General features: G+C 45.0%; 1 protein-coding gene across 1 annotated transcript in view; it reads left to right on the forward strand.

The window, feature by feature from the left end:
• LOC135378867 (uncharacterized) overlaps positions 1-23,401 on the forward strand; it is a 48,197-nt gene extending 24,796 nt beyond the window's left edge. The window contains exons 3-7 of the mRNA XM_064612017.1: positions 362-463; positions 665-840; positions 18,171-18,339; positions 22,306-22,446; positions 23,030-23,401. Of these exons, the coding sequence (XP_064468087.1) occupies positions 362-463; positions 665-840; positions 18,171-18,339; positions 22,306-22,446; positions 23,030-23,297 (856 nt within the window). The 3' untranslated portion in view covers positions 23,298-23,401. The remainder of the gene's footprint in view (positions 1-361; positions 464-664; positions 841-18,170; positions 18,340-22,305; positions 22,447-23,029) is intronic.
• The last annotated feature ends 597 nt before the right edge of the window (positions 23,402-23,998 follow it).

Raw genomic sequence — 23,998 nt, forward strand, 5'->3', positions numbered from 1 at the left:
AGGAATCTCATGTAGGGCAGGGAGATATCATGCCATTTTTTCTTAGGGAGTGGGTCTCATTGTAGGAATTGCGCAGGATAACGAATTAAATTTCTCCGTCTTCTGTCACAGTCCATACAGGACAAGCTTAATCAGGCTGCCTTGTTCGCGTTATTTATCAAACCGGATGTTTCTGAGCTGATGTCCAACATTCTTCATTGTGCAGCGCTGTGTTGTACTGCTTATCAAGTCTGAAAGATAGAGCTATAGCGCTGTGCGCCATTGCTTTTTGGAGTTCCGCAATATTTTTGAGAAGGAGCGCTCGATATCGTTTATTCAATGTTCTTCATTACAATGTTAACTATGTGGCTTCATCCTTCAGGGTTGCGTCATTGGCATTACCCAGGTCCGACGTGACGGCAAATGACAGCTTGGAAGATAAATGCAAGTTGCTGAAAGGAGGCACGACCGGTATGAGTTATGCGTAAGTTATCGTTGGATAACACCCTTCGTGCAAACGACAAACGCAAAGGAACTAGCCTCCTAAAAAACGTTGATACGAATGCTAATAAGTTCTTGGAACGCGTTCATAATCGCACTGAAATACATACGCTTTCATTACTGTCTAATTATTTGTCCGGCACCCGAATGTACTCATTGGAGCTCTTTATCGCTGCACTTCTAGATTAAGCTGGTTTGGTGCTGAAATGGTACTCGGAGGAACGCCCTACCTCGTCTCGAAGTCGGAGAAGCAAGCAGCGCTGGATTACGCAGGCAATTGTACTTCTCCAGATGTTGGCCCTGTTCCGAAACACATTCTACTTACGAAATGGAACAGCGATGGAAATTACATATATCCAGGCAAGTCGGTACCTGTACTTGATGCTCTATTCAGAGCGTCACTATTTTGCATCGCAAAATTCTGGATGTTTTGCTAGCGCAGCACCAGCAAGCACCGCAGCACTGTCTCGTAAAGACGGCTAACAGACATCTTGTAACCTAAGTTCATGTGGTCACTCGATAAGCGTTTCTCCCGGATCGTTACTATCCGTTGATCTCTTACACTGTGCTACTCCTACTACTGCCACTTCCCCCTGAATTCTCCACTGTTTGCCTGCTTTGATAAATCGTGATGTAGGCGTACCGGGAAACCACATCCCACTTTTTGACGTTGAACTAGTTCTTTGTTTGCGGTGCGTAATGCGCGTCATCATTGGTGGGGTCACTTTGCAAAACGTAAGGTATTTTGAACGGCTACAAATACAATTGTATTTTTAGGAATCCAATACTATTCAATATATCACAATCAGCGAGGTATCGTCGTAGATATCATATACGTATCAGGAGATAACGCACGCGTGACCGGCAATGTGATGAGGAAGGGGTATCTTGAGCAACTGGGTGCCTTGTACTGCATAGAACAGTTGAGCAGTCAACGTATTCCTGAATTGACAACGCGCACATGAACTGCGAACGACACGCCGATATTGTCACTTGGGGTGTATGGACTTGGAAATAGAGCCCTGCCCGGCCCGCGGCATGGAAATCACAAGGAGAGGCTAGAAGCAAAGGCCCGAGGAGGAGAAAGGGAGAGAGCAAAGGAGTTGAACGGCAAAGCGCTGGCTTCGCCATATTGTAGTAACCGAAGACGACCGGAAGTGCATGAGCGCACTTCCAATCAAGCAATCAAGAGAAACAAAAACAAAAATGGCAGCTGGTGCAGGTACGTATTCGTCTTTTTTGCCTCCTGAATGTGCCTCTCGAAATATTGAACGCAGCGTCATGCTAGCCTTTTATGCCCGGTCTCGTCTACCTGTTGCAACCGCAGGTTGTGCTAGCATGACAAATAATGTCTGTAAACATGTACGCTGCGTAATTTCTTACGGGGATGGAACGTCAATACTCAGATTTTTTCAGTGGGTGTTACCGATATAACTTGGTCTGTGAAAGAAATTTAGGTATTGTAAGCTACTTTGTCATGTTGAAAGTTGAAAGGAGAAAGCATGAACGGTGATCTGCATTGAACTCAGCGTTCTTCATTAAGTAGACACACAGACACAGGGAAATAGGAGGCCTTAAAGGTGATAGGTGCTGAGTAGTGATAGATATAGCACTTGTTAACAATGGGCCGCTCAGGTTACATGCGACACGCACACGCACGATAAGATATATCAGAAAACAATGGAAATCATGTATCGATAGTGTGAACAATGGGTTCCCAGGTTTCAATAACATGCGCCGCCAGGATAAGGTAACGGTTAACTCAGGTAAACAATGGGAACTCACGTGTCGATAGTGTTTGATGGGCACCTGGATGCACGTTTAATGACATTTAATAACACACAATGACATGTAATAACGCACAATGACATGTAATAACACGCAAATGACATGTAATAACACACAAATGACATTTAATAACAGGCAATAACATCTGATGACATTTAATAGTATTTTTCCGATCGGGTTGACGTCAGTCCGTTACCTAGTTTGGTTGCCGCGTCAGAGCGCCAGGTAGTTTCGGTTCCCACCAAGCGCCCTCTAGTTTTCAAGCCTTGGCCGTCTGTAGTTTCGGTTTCGGTTTTAAATGAATGGACGCCAAGCTTGGTTGCTCCACGTGTAGTTCTGGTTTCAGTTTGGAATTCCTAGGTGTTGCCAGGTGCCTTCTGGTTTCAAGCTATTGACCGACTGTAATTTCGGTTTCAAACCGCAGCACGCTAGTTTCGCTGTGACAACGTCAACGCATTTTCTGGCGATATAAATTAAGCGTACGCGTAGAAATTTCATCAGAAAAAGAAAAAAAAAACATGGTTGACCAGTTCTATGTGAACCTGCTCTCAAATGCATCTTTGGATGTGTTTCCCGACAACACAATGAGCAAGTTCCGAGTAAAGCTAGCCCATCCACAGACGTTGGAGGGTAGGTGGGAGGCCGCTTTAACAGAAATCAACATCCCTTTTGCGATTAAAAATGTAACTGACACAGTCAATAGTATATCGGAAACGACATTCCTTGGTTCTACGATTGAAGCAACAGAGAATGTCAAGTTCAACGCTAATGAAAACATTCTCTTGTCTTTGAGACAATTTTTAGCAAAACATTTGCAGTATAGGACAAGAATTATACGTGGTAGCGGTCATTATGAGATACAACTTTCTCTGAACTATGGTTTGGAAATTAGCGCAACTCTTGCCGCTAAGCTTGGCATGGCTGAAAAGATAATCGGCTGTGGAGAGTTGGACAGAGGGTCACCCGTGAAGCTACTCAAATACCAGGTGGATACGGAAGAAAGGATTAACATAGTTACCTATCGTTCACGAACGGTAAAGTATGAAGTTCCAGAAGGCTACTACGAATCGGGGAAGGACCTCCTTAATTCCATTAACCATGCCTATCGAACAAAACTTCATTTGTCGCAAGATGCTCGTCTCCTCGTATGTAACCCATACAACGGAATTTGTCACCTGGAACGCATGAACGATGGCTATGTGACCTTTCATCCTTATTTGGCTTTGATGTTGGGCTTCGGAAAGAGGACAACTTTCTCAAGTTATGCAGTCGCCGAACGAGACGTTTGTCTATTCCCTGCTCAAAACTATATTTTCATATACTGCGATGTCATCGAGAGCGAATTTGTGGGTGACGTGACAGCACCACTTCTTCGATCGACACCGTTCAGAGTCCAGGGTAGGAAGGATGTGATGTCTTATTTATTCACAAACCTGTACTATAAATATGTATCTGCGAAGGAATTGACAACCATTCAAATCGAGTTGGCAAACGAGATAGGTGATTTCATTCCATTCATTTCTGGCTCTGGACGTGTCGGGTTGACGATCCACCTACGTAAATGTATATAACAAACCCACCATGTTGCATAGCACATTTTGGTGCAGGAAAGCGAGAGCATCTACCACACTATACTGCTCCCGAGCTTTATCAGATTGGAGGAGGCATATTTGGTGACGTGTTGAGGGGTTTCTTGCCCATACTGACCAAGAAGGTAGCGCCATACGTTGGAAGAAAGCTCCTTGATACTGGAAGACATATAGCCGAGGAAGTCCAGCAAGGAGCATCATTTCGAGAAGCCGTCAAGAAAGGAGTAGACCGCACAGTGCATAAAACTCGTGACGAGTTACTTCAGAGACTCACAGGGAAAGGAAGAAAACGCAAGGCCGTTAAAAAAGCTCGACCTGCGGAGAAGCGGAGGAAATCTGACTTCTTTACTTGACAGAAAAAAAAAGAACTGTCTATTGCAGTAGTGCATAAAGATTCATGTCTGTGTACTACAAACCAGCTGGAACTCTTCTCTCTTCCACCTACAAACTTTGCTTTGGAGAAGTCTGAATACGTCGAGTTTTTCCAAGTATCTGCTCCGACATCAAGCGGAGTGATCGAGTACAATGTTCCGGGACTCGGTGGGGGCTTCTTTGATCTTCAATCCAGCTTTTTGCATATTCAGTGCAAGATCATTCGAAAGAATGGAGATCCAGCGGTAACTACAACAAGCACTTCAACAACACCTGATGCAGTCATACCTGTCCAAGCGTTTGGTTCATCATTGTTTCAACACGTACATATCTACCTGAATTCAACCTTGGTTTCGAGTTTCGAACATTATGGCTACCGTTCCTACTTGGACATCATTACGAATGCCAACAATGTAACTCAGACACACACCCTTTCAGCAATGTTATACGAGCCAGACCCTTTAGGCACGAGTGAGGTATATGCTCCCACATCTGATTCAAAAGGAGTTTTCGCTCGTTACAAGCGAACCAAAGGATCGGCACTGTGTGACATGTACAGCCCAATCTTCAGCGACATATGTCAACAACAGAAGCTCATTCTTAACGGAACCGACATAAGAGTTGTGCTACGTCAAGCGTCGGACGATTTTCGTCTCTTGCAAGCTGATGGTGCAACAGAAAAGCACACTGTGGAATTTTCACGTATCGTGCTCTATCTCCGACATGTTCAGTTGTCGCCGAGTATACTTGTTGGTATAGAACGAAGACTTCAAACAACACCTGCAGTATACCTTCTCCGAGGACTGGAAATTAAGTACAGAACCATCGCCCCTAACCAATCTCAGGTGATATTTGACGACTTGTACAGCGAGCGAGTTCCCTCCAAGTTAACAGTATTGATGGTCAGGAGCGATGCCTACCAAGGTAGCAGACCACGAAGCCCATTCAAGCTTGAGAACTTCAAACTAAAACGAGCACTACTGGACGTTGGTGGACAACAGTACACGGATGAGTTTGACTTCCAACGAGACATCTATTCCAAAGCCTATATACACCTGCTTCACAAACTAAAACGCAAGGATATACCAATAGCTCCAGCTGCGTATGCAAAAGAGACATTTATGCTTTATTACCATCTGACTCCAGATGCAGAAGTGAATGCTCTTTGTCCTGTTGTTCAAGCCAACGTTCGTCTGACCCTAACGTTTGCTGCCAATCTAACAGAACCAGTTACGGTGTTGTTTGTATCCGAAACACCACGTGTGCTAGAAATCAACAAAGACAGACGAGTGAAATTTGTCTGAAAAATAAACATGGAGGAGTGGCAGTTCTATGCAGCATTCAGTAGACACTACACAGTTTGAAACTCTCCACATTTCTTTAACTTGTCAAGTTTATGCAAGATCGACGAAGACATGATGCTTACTTGTACACTGATGCAATGATGACGACGATGATCCTTCGGACACGTTGGACCGGCTGAAAACAAAAGGAGCACATGTTAGAACACTGCAAAATATTTCATCATTCTGAACACCATACCTCCTCAGAAGGAGGTTCGAGAGTGAAGGAGCTGAGCGTCAGACAGTTCTTATATAAGAAGTTGCCAGCATGGCAACCTTGAGGAGTCTTCTTTTTTTTTTACATCGTCAACTCTGCAGTCGAACCTACCTTTGCAGTTTGCTTTTTCTCCCTGCAGTTTGCAAGCACGGACTTGTTTATCTAACGAAACGTATCTTGACCAGACTTCACTCCCTTGCACGAAATGACAGTGATAGCACCTTTTAGGTTCGTGACGCCTGCCTCGGTGTCAATTTCAGGGGCTAGTCAAAGTGGGAAATCCACCTTCGTGGCACGACTAATTAAACACAGAGCTGTCCTCTTTGACAAACCGTTCAAGCAAATATGGTATATATATCTTTATAAGCAGCCGGTATTCGATACTCTTCCTGAAGTAAATTTCAGTCAAGACATCCCTGCAGATCCGGAGAATTATAGCCACTCATTATTTATATTTGACGACTGTTTAGCCGACCGGCAAAGACTCAAAGAAATCTGCAAATTTTATATCGCTAGGTGTCACCACCTGTCAATCACGGCTGTGTTCATCTCGCAATACCTGTTCGTCAACGACCCTTTGTATCGCACAATACAATTCAATAGCACAGCTCTCGTTTTATTTCGTTCACCACGCACTACAGACCAGCTGCGTATGCTGTCCAGGCAGATTTTCGGGCGAAATGATTTGTTGCCCACGATATATAAAGATGCCTGTCAGAAACCATACTCCTACTCAGTTATCGACTTGTCTCAACAGAGCAACGATCACTATAAGGTGTGGACCAACATTTTCCCGGATGATCACAGACAGATCGTATACAGGTCATGAAAAGGCTTAACAAACACATTCGTTTCCTTCGTATGATCGCTGAAGCAAAGACAGGGGAAGATCGTTACAACCTGATTCAACATGCCAGCAGGGAACAGCTACGAACAATCAGGGAGATTTGTATGAACCTCTGCAAAGGAAACATCGACGTACCGCCGAAAGTTAAAAAGCAATTGCAGCCTTTTGCAACACCCATTAGGACACTGGCTTCCAGGCAAGACCGTGCAGATGTGAAGAAAGTTAAACGGATTCTTCATCAGTCTGGCGGGTTTTTGCAATTTTTGTTGCCCCCCTTGTTAGGTCTCGTTTCAAGTTTAGCGGGCAAAAGCATCGCAAGAGCAATCGGCATTTAAATAATGCAGAAATACGAGCTTGTTCCCTATCGGGAAAGCACTATTCCGTCGATATTGAATAAACAGGAGCCTGATGATATCAAGGCCAAGGAGATCATCCAGTACTTGCACAAGCTATTGCATCCTCCCGCGAACACATTAAGACAGCCTAGTGCAGCAGGTGAGGAGACAAATCATGTGCCATCGACAAGAGAGCAGACACAGATGCAAGCGGACGAGGAGGAAGATGCCATCGTTAATTTTATGAGCAGCGGCTACAAGATGAGAGCAAGCCAATTACTGCGTTTACTAAAACCCGTGCTCGGCTGGAATAGTAAAACGTTTGAGCTCATTGTCAATGGTGAACAAATACCAAATACCAACGTTGTAGACCTTGTTTATTATTTGGTCACAAGAGCGCGAAATGTGTGGCGACCCGCGTATCTCGAGAGGATCCTACCACTATTGGTCAAGCTAAATATACCGACACTTATCGTACATCCATCTCGACTTGACAAGGAGACTGCAGAGCCATCAGCCAGTAGTCCTACGTTCGCACCTGAGACACCTCGTCGACGCATTTCTCCGGTTATCACAAGAGCGGCTAAGAGACTTCGAGAATGGAACCAGTATTGAGCACGTTGGAAACGCAACAGGAACACTGTGGTTACCTTCGGGACGAAAACATTCTGGCGCATTTTCCCGCACGACACAGGAAGAAGGCCCTCGCCATTCTGCAGATGCTAAAGACCGTATTTGCGTAAGATGAAGAGGGAAGGATTATCTGTCATTCTCGCGTTGTTCCAAGTAGTTCCGTCATCGAGCTTATAAAATACGAACTGCACAATCGATCGCCCTCTTGGTACAAAGGTGACGTGGCAGCCGTTATAAATGCCTACTTGTCATTCGACGGTCTTCGTGTTCGTGGAAGAAAATTGTGCTAATGGCTGCTTACGTGGACGTATACCATCCTGGTGCTCTAGGTGGTGTTCAACGACTCGCACGAGCGATCGGTGAAAAGCCGGCGAAGGTTGCCAAGTTCCTGGAAACCAGTGATGTGTACTCTCTCTTCAGAGAACTTAAGCGACCACGTCAGTTCCGGAAGACCATCGTTTTGTGTGTGAAGGATATATTCCAAATAGATTTGAAAGACCTTCAGAAACTGTCGAGATACAACAAGGGTTTTCGCTATCTTTTGTTTTGTATCGACGCATTTTCTCGTATGCTTGCTGTAGTGCCTGTGCAGAATAAACGAGCAGCGGAAATTATACGTGGACTGAGACTCGCTTTTAGACGTATTGGGACTCCGAGACTGATTCATTCAGACAGAGGTACAGAGTTCACCAATAAGTCAGTCGGAGCATTTTTAAAACCAAAAGGGATATCTCTCTTCCACTCTAATTCAAATACGAAAGCAAGTATTGCAGAACGATCTATTCGAAGTCTTATGACGCCACTTTATCGTGCTTTTGAATATCAGGGACATAAATCGTACTTGAAAATTTTACAGCCTCTGGTCAAAGCATATAATCATCGTGTTCATAGAACTCTGTCGGAACGACCTGTGGATGTCAACAAAGAAAATGAACATTTATTTAGACAAAAGCTATATCCTACTCCGAGCAAACCCCCAGAGAAGCCACGTTTTCGCGTTGGTGACCTTGTCAGAATAGCAAAGTCTAGACACCAGTTAGTCAAAAGTTATCTTGGTTCGTTTACGCGTGAAATTTTTGTGGTGAGAGCAGTCAAGATTGGTTAGCCGAATACCTATCTCTTACGTGACCAGCAGGAAGAACCTATTGAAGGTCAATTTTATGCAAGCGAATTAACACGTGTGCAGCCTGGAAAGGGCCACCGCATTATAAAAAGACGCGTTCGGAACGGAAAGGTGCAGTACCTGTTGCAACCTTCTGGAAGTCGTAGAAGGACTTGAGTTCCGGAGAACTACCTGCCACCACCGACGACGAAATGACTGGCGATCACTGGTCCGATGTCGAACAGCCAGCCAACGCTGGCGATTCCTGGTCCCAATCGGGTGATGATGTGTGCGGCATGCGGGACGTTACCCAGGATCATCAAATCCAAGGAAAATGTCGCCGTCCTCATACCTGTTGGAATGACGTGTTAGAATGCGGTTCATCGAAGTCAACGGACGACACAGTGCTCGTCGCAGCATTTAAGATAACCAGAGACATTTTCCTGTTCCAGTCCCTGCCTCTGAACCTTGCCGCGAAAAAGACTGTGTGGGAGTCTTCAAAAACAATGTATGCCAGGGTGCACAGGAAGTGTGAACACCTATCCGACCACCCGTTCGACCTGGTCTCCGAATGGGGAAAACAGATGAGCTCCATATTCAGCTATTACGGTGATCGTGACGTCGACGTAATGCAACTGGTGGCCGAAAGCCTATGTATCATGTACTACGTAATGAAGACTGGCTACCATTGCCTGGCTGTGTACATAAACGACATGACAATTGACCTGTTGCAAAATAGGTTGTCACCCAAAGACGCTTACCAATAAATATTGAAATCCATGACGAGTTGTCTCATTTTACTGTAGGTCGTCATGGTAAATAGATGCCCGGAGATGTTCTGCTACACCTTGTCCTTTCTGAGTGCTGTTTCCCTGTTCGTTTTCGTAGCTACAACAGAATTTACGAAACCAACACTGAAACAGGGAAAATGCACTACCGTGACTCAGATTGACCATAACATCTACGTCCACCGATGTCCAGCTGCAGTAACTGCCGTACGCCTTTGGCTCAGCAATGGTCATCGGACGAGATACGGAGTAAATCTGTCGTAAAATGATACACGTCAACTATGGCACTGCTTGAAAGAAGCAAATGTCGCGCACAATTATTATAACTTCGAGTGCTCGAAGCTATGTGAAATAAGCTTCGAACCCAGGCAAGTAATAGAACGATGCCCCGGCAATGTGTGCAATATTGCAAGACTCATTGGGAATGGAAAGCACAGCGGTTACGGTATCACTCTTTCGAAATCGGCTACCATGTCTCTGCTGTCTCATCTGAGCGAAACAATAAAAAGAATTTAAAACAAATACATGTCCGCATTTCATTTAGCTATAAGATACACTGTAACACAAGAATGGTTTGAAATACTCACATCACTTGCCTCTTACGTGGCACACTCACTGCTGGAAGCTCGTACGTGGCAGACAGCGTATACCACCGGTCGAAAATGCATCTTGCGAGGGCGATAACGTTTTCTTTTTGTGTGTGTGTGTGGCTGGTGTTCCCAAAGAGCGTTTGGAAAAAGCCAGACGGGTGTTTCGCGGTTGTGTTATCATACCAAAAGAAGAAGAAAAAAGAGCGCGTCGGCAAGAGGTATCGCATTTCACATGCTGCTCCTGCGAAAGGAGAAGCTGTCCACGATGCATTCACGTGATCCTTCCTTCCCTTGAAATAAAACAAAAATGAAGGGTCTTATAAGCTAGCTGTCGACGACTGAGACCGATCAGACCTTCATCGACGACGCAACTTTGAAAGGATGTGAGTATACCTCTTGTCTTTATGCCATTTTATTTTTTGTTATTTTTATTTCGAAACCATCACAGCTGGTAACCGCAATACGTAGTCATGCAATGCTTCTCGATTCGTTGTATGCTGTTGTCGCAATGCGCAACACAAGTTTGGAAATGCGTGGGTATAGAACACCTCTATTTTATAGTGATTGTTGTCACTGGGTTATTTACTTCCAAACGTCGTACTCCAATGCAAATGCATGACATAGTATCAGAGACATATCAGAAAAGTGGAAAACGTTAACCGATTCTTTGATAATGCTGCTTGTTGTTGTTGCATGGCACCTGATCGAGATTTGAGTCATCCTAGACTTTGTCCTGATTGAGAAGAGCATTCACAGGATGTTTCGTTTTCCCTTTGTTTTTTGCAGATTGCTTCTGTACAAGGATGAAGTCAAGCAAGACTCTGGTAATTTGTATATATCTTTCGTTAGTTGAATAAAAGAGTAGTAAAATAATGTGCTGAAATAAAAAAGGAATATATACAGTGTTGTTTGGTCTCTGATATACATCAGTATTTGAGTGTACTTATCAAAGTAGCATGGGGGAAAAAATCATGCTGTGACGAGGCATTTATTTTTTTGTCAAATGAAACCGAAAGTACAGACGATCAAAAGCTTGAAACTAGAGGGACATCTGGCAACCATTCAAAAAACCTGCGTTGACGTTGTCACAGCGAAACTAGCGTGCTGCGGTTTGAAACCGAAATTACAGTCGGTCAATAGCTTGAAACCAGAGGGCATCTGGCAACGCCTAGGAATTCGAAACTGAAACCAGAACTACACGTGGAGCAACCAAGCTTGGCGTCCATTCATTTAAAACCGAAACCGAAACTACAGACGGGCAAGGCTTGAAAACTAGAGGGCGCTTGGTGAGAACCGAAACTACGTGGCACTCAGACGCGGCAACCAAACTAGGTAACGGACTGACGTCAACCCGATCGGAAAAATACTATTAAATGTCATCAGATGTTATTGCCTGTTATTAAATGTCATTTGTGTGTTATTACATGTCATTTGCGTGTTATTACATGTCATTGTGCGTTATTACATGTCATTGCGTGTTATTAAATGTCATTAAACGTGCATCGAGGTGCCCATCAAACACTATCGACACGTGAGTTCCCATTGTTTACCTGAGTTAACCGTTACCTTATCCTGGCGGCGCATGTTATTGAAACCTGGGAACCCATTGTTCACACTATCGATACATGATTTCCATTGTTTTCTGATATATCTTATCGTGCGTGTGCGTGTCGCATGTAACCTGAGCGGCCCATTGTTAACAAGTGCTATATCTATCACTACTGTGCTGTCATAGTTGTAGCGAAAATTCTGAGTAAACGTAGGACACTTGGCGCCTAAATTTGCACATGTAACGAACACGACTGGTTGAACTCGTTTATTGGTCTTGTCGTGACCTCCGCCTCACTGGTTCATGAAGAGCACTTGTTTTGTCAGATTGCTCCTCATGTATGCCTTCTGGTATTTCTCTGTTATCTTGCGAGACAGTTAGCGCAGCCTCAACAGCAGGAACCGCTTCATGATCACTTTCACCAGTAAGATGATATGCTCGGGCTCAGAGCTGTAGTGGTCCAACAGAGGTCCTTAATCTATGTAGTGGACTTTATGGTAGAACTATGCTACATTGTTCATGACAATGTGATTAACCAAAACAGAATTCTACTCAATTCATTTTGACTTGAAGGAATTTCACTGCACTATATGCATGTATAGAGACTGTGTTTTGAAATCTGTTGCTTGCAGGATCTGATTTTCACATTTTTTTTTAAATCCTAATTTCACAGGCTGTGGAATCCGCAGTCATATGCTCTGGAATGACATGAATGTGGCACCGTGCCTCGCAAGCAGGTGAAAGCGCATGATCACCTTCAGAAGAAGGTATCGCCAGAGTGTGGAGCCAATCATTAATAGTAAAGCTTTCGTAAAACAGCTTTCAGTACTTGCTTATCCATTGTAATAACTATTTTTAGGTGTACTTTACTGTGTGCTACAGTAAACACTTAGTAATTGCAACAGCCAGTATCCAGCACTTTTTGTTGAGCCAAGCAGTAGTTCGACTAGTGGACTGCACTTTACAACAGAGTGAATATCTCTGTGCACCATGGTGTGTTTGAGTTGAGCATAAGTTTTCTCTAATGTGACGTTCGACTGAAAGAGCATTCACTGTATAATGCTCGAAATTGAGGTATTGATTTTGAACTTACACGTTAGTTACACCTCAGTCATAGCTATTGCATATCTCTGACATTAGTACTTTTCTGGAACAGTTACTTACAAATCTTGATTATTACTGCCTACTCCTGTCAGAGGTGACAAGATGTAATTATGTAAGTAAGTAATAAAACAAATGTAAGTAATTATTTTCATGACAGGCATCGTGTGTGTACACAACCTCATCCTTGCTCCAAGATTGCTTTCATCTGTCTTGTTATTCAAAGGCCATACCACATTTTGCGTATGAAATGAATTTTAACGTACCGCATCTTGCTCAAGTGTCATTCCTGCATATTTCATGGACAAGTGTAGAATAAACATAATTATGGACCCCATCATGGACCCCCGACGAAACGCTGCTAGTACCCCGAAAGCGTGTATTGAACTCTCTGCATCACAACATATACTGCCGTGCTGCTATCCTGTTTCCAGGAGAAAATAGTGGGGATAGCACCTGGCTTCAGCCATTTCTTGTTGCGGCTAAAGTAAAAGCATGAGGGCTCGACGTGTTTGGAACCTATCCTTTGAGTCTGAGAAGGGTGAAAAGACTGCTCAGATATGCTTTGAAGCCACTGTCTTAAAAGTATGGGGTCATGGCGGGGAAACTTGCAATTTCGGCAGAGGTAAGACCTACGGCACCTCAACAATTTCCATCGCCTATGAATAGAAATAATGATTTGACTATTTCTATGACTTCAATAAAGGTATTAGTGAATGTTAGTGAACATTGACGCTCACTTGTGGAAAGATACTCCAGATATAGCAGAATATATTGTCTGACATCTTGGAAGCGCGCATGACACGGCCATGACTTGTGCCCGAAGCACAAACGCAGTTCGGGAAACAAAACTCCAGATACAGTGCAGCAAGATTCGCAAGACCACCAGCCAAACACTTTATTACGAACGAAGACATGCTGACATGACAACAACAGTGGGAATAGTGGGGAAAGGGTTTAACACGGTGTGTGGTGCAGGAAGGCCAAGTCCGAAGGGAGTTTGCGAGAGCGAACACTACCTTTGGCCTTCATGATGTTCTAAGCGCTTGGCCCTCGCAACCTTTTTTCCCTCCGTCGTGGGAAGTGCGGCAAGAAATCTTCTGTCTGGATTAGCTTCGTAACCATAAGCAGGTATGCCGACAGAAATGTTGTCTCACGTGCCAGCCTTTCTGGTCATCGCATCCCGAGCTCTAGTCTTCCTGCCCCAGCGGGTTGCCGATCTATTGCCGGTGTACAGTACAAAACAATATTCACCACGATCCTGCGGCCTGGGAAGCTTCTTTGCACTGGCTTCAAAACTGTAATCCACATGTCCAGGAAGAGGGCCATTACATTAAAAAGAAAGAAGGTCAGAGCCCCAAAGAATTCTCGGCGAGCTTCTGCTGTGACGTACCACCTCTTCCACGGGGTCGCCGAGCCATTGAATCATTCCAATTCGCGTTATGTAATATTTTCTGCTGCCTTCGCTCAGTGACACTCCCCTTTCCATATGTTGTCTTTTCAATGTGTATTAATTGTGTAAAAAGAAGAAAACAAGCACCCGAAAGTTGAACGTAAGAGTGTCAGGCATAGAAATCGTAAGGAGAAATCATCCTTATGATTCCTATGGTGTCAGGGCCCCATGTCTTTAGCGACGACAGAATGCACCTGAGGCGGTATGTTTGTTTGTGCGCTTACGAGGCTCTTCCGGGAGAGACGAATATTTTTCGGCTGTGGCGGCATTCCCACAAAGGAGGGACCACCAGCATTACCATCCCCAAGGTCAAACCAGTCTTTCAATCGTTTCATTACTCCATCGAAGTTGACCTCCCACGCGAATCATCCACGGGTCCTTTCCCCCTAATCCCACACGTTCTAACGATCTAGTCAAGGATTTCTGGTCAGTTGTTTCAGCAGCATTGTTTCTCGTCATGCAGCGAGCGTCAAAGCCGCACGCACGTAATTAGCTTTAGCCGGCAACCGTGGCCGGCTGTCAGCAACTCTGAACCGAAACTCTGCTAGCTTCCCCTTGCACTCAAGGCCTCCTTTTCTTTCTCGAACAGGTAATTACAGCACTGGAAAGGCGCAGTATTAGTAACTTAATGTCTATTTTATACTTACTGCACATTTTTTCCTCATAAGTTGATTACAGTAACAATATTCTCCATTGAAACCGAGCTGCCAATAACAGCGCGCAGACAGCACTGGCACATGGCTACACTGGCCGCCACAATATGGTACATCCCACGTTTTAATGCAGAGCCAGCGCCACCTTTGCTTCTAGCATCTCCTTATGAAGCCCGCGGGACCTGCGGGCACACGCAGCTTGTTACGAGTGGCGGGTGCAGTGCGTGTAGCGGGTCGTGTGCGGGCGTCATTGTTGACGGCGCAGCAGGTAGCGGGTCTAGTGCAGTTGGCGCATTTTACTAAAACACTATTAGAGATTATACCGGGTAACTCAATTTCTTACGCGTCTGCACTGCAGTGGCCCGAAAGATGATGTAAAACGTCGTTGACAAGGGCAGAACAAATGCTCACACCATTAGGGTGCAACAGCGCCTGCGTGTCCTTCTTTGTCCATGTCGCGTTTCTCGTCATCATGTCTCAAGTCACAAAGCAACACGGATTTGCACCTTTTTGCCCCTGCGCTGATGTCGTACCAGAAACCACGCACACAGACACATCTAATCATCAGGCATAGTCCAGGGAGTACTCTGTTTTCTCGTCAGCGTTCATCGCGTTGCGGGCAGCGGGTCGAACGCGTGTGAGATCTTAGAAAAAAATATAGGGGCTGCGGGCAGATGCGGGTCTCACATCCCCATTTTTTTCTTTATCACATCACCACCATCGCGGGTCTCCATTTGTAACAAGACGCAGGTTGTCTGTTGGGTGAAGATTTGCACCTGCGAGTACGGGTCGAATGCGGGTCAGAAAATTCTGACCCGCAAAGGGCTATACCTGAAAGCACTATATGAACGCGTCACAATTCCCATATCCCGTCCCGGGATCCCGGGATTGACAGCAAAAAGTCCGGAAATCTTGGGACTGCTAATATGGCTCAGGATTTACAACCCTAGCCAAAACCCAAAAAGCGTTCATCAAGAGCGCATCATCTACGCCGACGGAGACTTATATGGGCCGGAAAGCGGACTCTCTGCATCTCCATCGCCCCAAATCACGTGGCCCTCTGACGTGAAATGAGCAGTGTGCTACTTGCGTTGCCGATCACCATGGTTTCGGTTCGTTTGGGTATCAAAATTCGAGAACGAATATTTTAATGAACGTGCTGTTTCAGGATTTGTTAGACGCGGAATGATTTCAGCGAGGATAGTCTCTCATCCTACTATCTCGCTTTTTCCCGAAAGTATAGCGCGGGAGTGTAAATTTTCAGATGAAGGGTATATGAGACTGAAACGCAATCAAAATCAAAGAAAGTGCACCGCACATTAAGAAACTCAAAATAAATTCCACTCACTGGTGTAGAACGTTCCAGGCTTTATAGAAGCAGAGACAAAAACGAGGGTGATCATGGTAACCGCTCGTTCGCACGTGCATTTCAAAAAGTGCCGCCGCATGAGCGTCCGTGCGAGGAGCCACGCATAGCCGACAGGACACAATGCCACTAGACTAGATATTTCAGAACATTGTCTGTTGCTCTCTGAAATATCAAATGCTTCAAAAAGAATACAACACACATAACCACATATGTAGAGCACATTGTAAAGAATATGTAGCGCATTGTAAGCCGTCATTTGTTATGTGGCTTGATCAGCAGCAATGAAACCAATTTGACCATTTAGAAAGGTGAAAATGAAGGACGAAAGCACACGTGTCTTTCGGCCTTAGTTTGCTTCATGGTATCATACTTAAAAGCCATCCTCACATTGTGAAACGACTTTTGTTAAGTATTCAATGTCAATAGAAGAAACAACGCAAAAAAATAAACAATAGAATCCTGTAGTGAACCCTAGTTAGTGTGACCCCATTAATCGGAAATGCTCGCTTTAGACACTACATAAATCTACCTCGTTAGTATGGCAATCGCTTATCGCTTATCGAGATTTGTGCCCCGCGTAGGGTAAAACACATGTATGATATTGGAGTTATCATGACCACGGCACCTGACCCTCAGGAGAATCCCCATGGAGAATGTCCCACGTTCCTCATGAACAGGGCGACGTGTTAATGTGGGACGGCAAAGTTTGGGATGACTCCTAACGTTGCCTAATTACGTCTTGTACTTCCGGAAGTGCCAATGCCCGGAAGTGCTTAAGAAGGCAGTGACTACAGCACCAGGTCACACAGTGTTGCTGACACGCCGCGAGCTTTCCGAGAGTGGCATGTTGGGTCTACCCAATAGTCGCCGGATAATACTGTGGATAAGGCCGCATGATACTGAGCTGAGTGGACCCCCAGACATCACTGCAAAGCAACGAAGCAAATGATTAAATGCGCGATTGATGGTGCTATTGTCCATTTAGAAGACTTGATCACTGATAATTGCTACAAGCAGACATTGGTAACGAATTTTTCGGAAAATACATCATTATGGCTGACAGCTACAGCAATGTTACCAGACGAGGCAACCGCCAGAGAAGAAGTGTTTAATGTTAGACAACCAAGGTGGCGGCTGACCTACGTTCGCGCGCCAAACCGTGATGCTTGCTCCCACGCTCCAGGTATCATCTTCATCCTTCAGCTAGTACACTGCTCCCCCTCAAGTTGTGGATACCGTACGAAAGACCGACCATGTCGTTGAGGGTACTGCGATGGCTCGATGACGGAAGCTGACAGCGATGCTTCCTGTGACATGCATGACGTTTGATCACAGAGGCCAAGTAGTATGGTCGGGTCTGTATTGGGTAACTGCGGTCTGGAAAAATTTAAAACAGGCGACGGGGACACGCTAGCCTTCAAGTGATCTGCGAAGACGCGACGATGTTTCCCACCTTCCAACACCACGTCGTAAACAACTCGACCAATCCTTCCACGAACAGCACTTTTACCCAGTGCTGCTTTCGTGTGGGATCCTTAGCCCACACATTGCCGGGAGCAGCAAACGTCCGTGAGGCTTTCGTACAATCATCCTCATTTACGACCGCTTGTATGCTTTGCGAATCAATTTTTCTCGACAAAGTCAGTAGGTTGTGCGCATTGGTGTATGAAGTGGTATGTCCGTGAGGAGAGGAGTCTATGGAGGGTGGCTCTCATACCCTGTATCGAGGGGTCCTCGTTTCTTCCTCCAGATGTCTCTAGAAAGCGAACTCCGCGACGAATAACGTAACAACTAGACGCAACATAGGTTATTTCGTACCGGTACCAGCGCACAGGCGTTCGCAGGTTGTATACTAGTATTTATTTATATAGAAACGTGTTCAGTGCATAATGGTTATGTCAAGCATACACGCCCCTCTTCTGTCCTATGCATGCTTAATCATTCTTATAAAAACTTTGTAGGTACAAAATGGTGCGGCGCTGGAAATATATCCACAGATGAAGCGCAGTATGGAAGTGCCCAGGCAACAGACAAGTGCTGCCAAACGCATGATAAAGCCATGGATTACATATTAGCGTCGCAAACACACCCTAACCATACAGAACTGGCAAACCCCAAAAAATATACCGTGTAAGTGTAAACAGTGTGTGCAATTACCACATATATTGCATGATTTTGTTTTCTTCTGATGTCGGGTCAGCAGAACGAACGCGTCATGAAGGTCTAAAACGGAGGGAAGGTGTACCGACCGTGATGTAACGTTTACACTCTATTGCTTTGTTTATTTGCCATTACTTTAGGAGAATGATCCACCAAGCTTTTTCGCAAAATGCAGGTTAGAAGGGAGTGCTATGTTTTAAATACACCAGGGTCCCGATCTTCAAATTCGACATCGCATGCGTTATCATTGATGTTCGTGAGCCTTGGAGCAAACACGCACGGGCAGGAGGACGACATACCACGCAGCTGCAGGAACTGTGTGGTGTGCCGTCCTCCTGTTCGTGTATGTTTGCTCCAAGTTTCACAAACCTTTATCATGTAATAACTGGCCCAATCTGCCATTTTAAGCACTATCATTACATTTAAAGTTCACGCGTTCTGGTAGGCGCTCTGGTAGGTAAAGTAAAGACGCTTTGGTAGGATTGCGCAGGAGCTCTTCGCGAATCACAGGGCGAAGTGATGCACTCAACGGACGTTATGGGATAACGACAAGTTGAAGCCGGCCTCGGTAGCTTAGTCGGTAAAATGTTTGCTTGCTGAGTTCAAGATCGCGGGTTCGATCCCGGTCGAAGACGGTAGCAGAGTAGGGGAGGTAAACATCGCCCCCAGCACCGTGTGTCGGAGTTTTTCCAGCGCACGTCAAAAGAACTGCAGGTGACCGAAATTATCCGCAGTCCTACCCTGCTGCACGTGCAGTACGTCGCCGCAAAAATAGGCTGACTCACTTTGTGTGCAAATCTACTTCGAATTTGACAAGTTGAATATCGGGCTCCAGGAAACTAAGAGTCGAACCGAACCCGAAACTGAAGCGGAAACCCTTATTACCTGTTATTTTTAGCCGAACCGGAACTGAATCGAACTGAAACTATTGGCGATATCTTGGAGGTGAACCAGAACTGAACCATTAAAAAAATTCGGTAACCGGTTCAAATAATGGTTCACACCAACCCGAATTACCGTCTGTGGAAGAAATTCAAATTATGCTACGCAGAGTGTACTCGCTTGAGCCGCGCCGATCTACGTCACGAGTCACATGTCAGAGGAACACGCTACGTCACCACGTTTTCATTCTCCGATGCGCTATTTCCAGGAGTGGAGGTTTTTTCAAAGGTGTGCCGAACACAGGCATCGTGCGCGCTCTTTAGGTCACCTGCGCCCCTCGTTCTCTCGCAGGAGGTCATAGTATTCTTTATTGCTTTTATTCTATATTCGCCACAGCAAAAAAAAAAAAATGAAAAAAAATTGGGGGTCACATCAGTGCTCCTGTCACACGATAGCTGAATAGGACAAAGCACTGTGGCTTTGTACTGTGTGCCACCGCGCGCGCGGTGGCACACCTAAGAGCCAAGGAACCACGTGATCGCCTGACTGTCTTTCCGATACAGAGAAACTACTACGCCAGAATTGAAACGTGAAAATAACGATTTCACGAGACATTGATAGAACAATAAGGTGACCCTATTTTCTTTATGTTTTTGGCTGATGCGTGTTTTGCGACAAATACAATGATCCCCGGCAAAATAACTATGACCAGGGGGCCCAGCACTGAGCTAGAGGCCACCGTTGAAAAAAAAAGTGCACCGATAGGGAGGGGATAGCCATTACGGCCTAATCATGGAGCTCATGACGTAGGCTATAACGGCACAGCAGAAGCGGGCAGAAGGGCCAGTTCTCACTTAACGGCGCCCGACGCGACGTCGTGAACAGGCGGCTGAAGTAGAGGTGCATTTTCGCCGCTCCGTCAGCGCGCACGATTTTCATGTTCCCACCACAGTGGCATTCCGTCGTCCATAGCAGAGGAAAACTCAGGAGGCGTGGCCGTTCTGTGTCACCTTATTGGTCGCCAGCTATCGTTCTCGGCAGCTCTCGCCGGCGTCGTGAAAGAAATCGGCATGGCAGTTTTTTTTGGCTCGACGTCTCTCCTCTCACAACGCTGGAAATGCGCGTCTATTTCCGCCCTCCAGCTCACGACGTCGCGTCGGGCGTCGCCAAGTGAGAACTGACCCTAAGCGAGTGTGCTCAAAAGAAAAAAAAGAGAAAGAAGGAAATGAATGCACCGGGGAGGGATCACGAGAGGAGATCGGGCCGGCCGGCAGAGGTTGCTCGGTCCCAGTGGTTTTGCCCATGTATTGACATTGACAATACATATGATCAATCACATGCACATTAGGCATTTTATTGCGCAGCGAAAATATTTTGCGTGGTTGCTCTTCAGGGACGACACGACGAATGAAACGGGGTTTTGAGCCATGTTCCGAGTCATGTCACTGCCCCTTTAAGAGGTTTCCAATGGAACTCAGTAGCATTGCAAAAAGAGTGCAGCTCAAAATTTACCGGAAAACATCTCCATCTAAAACCATCACGTTTGGAAACGTTCGGCACAGTGGCAAAGACGCAGCTATTCTTTTAAAAATCAAATCTGTTTCATGAAGCACCTCTTACAGTGGTGCTGAGAGGGCCTCACGTTACGAAGGGACAAATGCCAGGTGTATTGATACCCCACCTGTTAGAAACTCAGTTGGTATTCGCTATTGCTTGGTAGATTGCTTAGTAAAATATAAAAAGTAAAAAGCGAGTGCAGAAAGAAAACATCCATCCAACATCGCACGACCACATGCTATGGTCCGATACAACTGATTGGAGTCGATGGTGATTTGCTGTTGATATAATCCGGTTGATGGACCACATAGGCCGCCGACGCCGAAGGGGCCCCTCCTTTGTGCGCTTCTGATAGACGTGATTTCGGCTGATACCCATGACAGAATCTGGCGATAGGGGTATCAATTTATGTGTTCCGTTCAGGACCTTCTTTTAGAAATTGGAGAAGTCTAAATATTCACTGTCTCTAATCGTAGAGACAGCTTCATCCAGAGTTGACAACGCAGCTTCTCCGTGCTGGGCTGGGGGAGAGACACTCTAGCAGTGCATAGAGGAAGTAAAGCGAGTGAATGGTTGAGCTATCGCACTCGTGCTACAGGGGTCTACGCCGTTATCATGGAACAATATATTGCATTCAGTATTAGTCATGAACATTGTGAGCCTTGGCGCTTTTTGTGATTCTAGTGAGTATGTAAGATGCATGTTAACTGAAAAAATCCAAGAGACCATGTTGTTTCCCCGTTTGAACTTTCCGAGCTACGATCTCGTGCCGTGAATTGATCATCAGGAGCGTTGTACAACATTTATTCAGTTCAGTATAAATGAGGAAGCGATCGATGAGGTGATACTTGTTCACAGTCATATCCAATCTGGACTATTGGGCATCGAAGCAACTTGATCATGGAGTCCTGTGACAGCGCCGATGCTCAGGTTGCGTTCCTGAAGGTTTTCCGAAACTCAGTAGCTTGAATGCGGGAAACCTATTGATGAACTCACATACCTTCAACGTAATGCCGTAATATCAAGCGGTAACGCGTAACAACAGGTTGATATAGCCACAGCGGAGGGCAACATCGTTCCCCGCTAAAGGCAGACATTCGTGTAGCACGAGTGGGATAGCCCGAACCTTCTCTCTCATTATTTCAACGAAGGTGCTAGCGTGCCTTCCGCTGGTTCGGCACGGCGTAGCTGCGTTCAGATCAACTCTGGATCAAGCTACGTAAATGTAAGTGTTCCTAAACACAGAATGTTCACTGTAGCCCACCAGCAAGAACGAGATTTATGTCGCTCTCGTAACTTGTTCATAAAAGTTTCATGTCGTTAAAAACGAAATGCGCCCTGTATATTGCTTTCCACTTCGAGTGTTACTCTAGAAAAGCAGATAGGATGCCAAATAAATATATGCCTTTGTCTATAATATATAACTTGCAGACGGTGCGGGCAAAGCACTCGTCTTTTTTAATGAGATACGTTCATCGTGCAATGTGGAACTTTCAGAACCAACTGCTCGGATGACATAAAGCTCTTCAACTGCTTGTTGGAAGACAATTCCACAGACTCGTATCAGTTTGGCCAAGCTTTTTTTGACGCTCTTGGGGTTCCTTGCTTTGCTTACACTTTCAAAGTAAACTGCACCCGGTAAGTAGCTTAGCAGAAGCTCCCATTATTGAGCTAACTAGCTGGGAGCACGCATTTTCGAACCTAATGGTAGTGGTGGTGATGTCTTGTTCGAGCGCCATTCATGGTAGGCCACGATGGAAGCTCTGCTGCTAGACGCCTGACGATGTGTCCTATCCATGTTGTACCTTGATCTGTGATTTCGGTCAAGTTGACTTGCTGGAACAACGTTGACTGGCTAGGTGCAGCGATTATTTATTGAGAGGTCCTGATAAGCTTTTATTCTGATAATTCTGATAAGCTTTGAAAATGGAGTGCACGTCTTTCGGTGCTTTCATCATGTAGGCGAAGTAAACGCAAGAAGCCAACTGGAAACATTTGGAAAAATCAGTACACTTTGCGATCTGAACAGCGTTTTTTTAAATATAATTTTTGGTCTGCTTCGAACCAATGTTATGGTTTGAGGTACAGACACGTGTAATTAGTTTCCTTCTACAAGAAGAGTTTTCCTTCAAATTAATATTGGTTATCGTGTATTTGAAATGATCAGATTTTTGCCTGAGAGTCTCATCGTGTCTTTTTCTTTTCTTGTTTTCTTATGAAGTACTTCGTGGTGGTCGTCCAAAAAAACGTGTAAGATTCAAGAAAAACAGAAAGCGTGGCAATTCCTCGATCCTCCAAATTTTTATGCTGCGTTTACGAAGAAGTGGTACAACAAAACAACAACCATCGCAAAAGAGGAAGGCAAGGTGACGTGGAAGCGACTATGCAGGAAGGATCCAGACATGGCATGCGGCGATTATGAATTTCTCGATAGAAAAAATAGAACAACAAATAAAAAGAAAAACAAGGAGATGCAGGGCGCAGCGTGAAATTGTCAAGTTAAAGACAAGTGAAATTACCCATGTGGTTTGGGAAGCACCGTTTTAAATGAATGCATCTCTGTGGAATAAAGTTCGTGTTTTAAAACACTGTTCTGACGAATGACGGTTTCTTTCGCGCAGGTCACGTATCGGCTACCCAATCATGTATAGTCTTTAGTATTCCCCTAGTAAAAGCAACTGTAGTTTAATTATTATAATAGAGCTGTATCACCGCAACGTGTGGTAGGTATGTATTGCTTTGAGTAATGTTTACTTTTCAAATGTGTTCACACACAGAACGTTGCTTTCTTCAATAAAGCGAAAGAAAAGAAAACATAATTTCCTTTGAAAAGATACGCAATATGAGACATTCGAGGAGCACTATAAATCAAACACTCCGGGAAATAAACCTCTACCTGTGTAGGTTACACATGTTTATGATCAAGGCGTAGAAAAGGCACTTCGATACGGGTATAGAGCAATACTGCAAGGTGTAAAGCGACACCTCAGCAAGCCGTCATGAAGGTGCGCATGTGCATCTGTAAAGAAAAAAGAATGTCTACGTGGAGTTCGGTATAGGCATGCGACGTGTACCTACAGTTGTTTAGATGAAATACCTTCGAGCAAGGTGAAATACTTTCGAGCAGGCACCTGGCTTGGGGAACACTTTGAACCATGCATAGGTACAGCTCCGGTCTAAAGATACGATC

This window comes from Ornithodoros turicata, chromosome 1, assembly GCF_037126465.1.
Source record: "Ornithodoros turicata isolate Travis chromosome 1, ASM3712646v1, whole genome shotgun sequence".
Classification (NCBI taxonomy): domain Eukaryota; kingdom Metazoa; phylum Arthropoda; class Arachnida; order Ixodida; family Argasidae; genus Ornithodoros; species Ornithodoros turicata.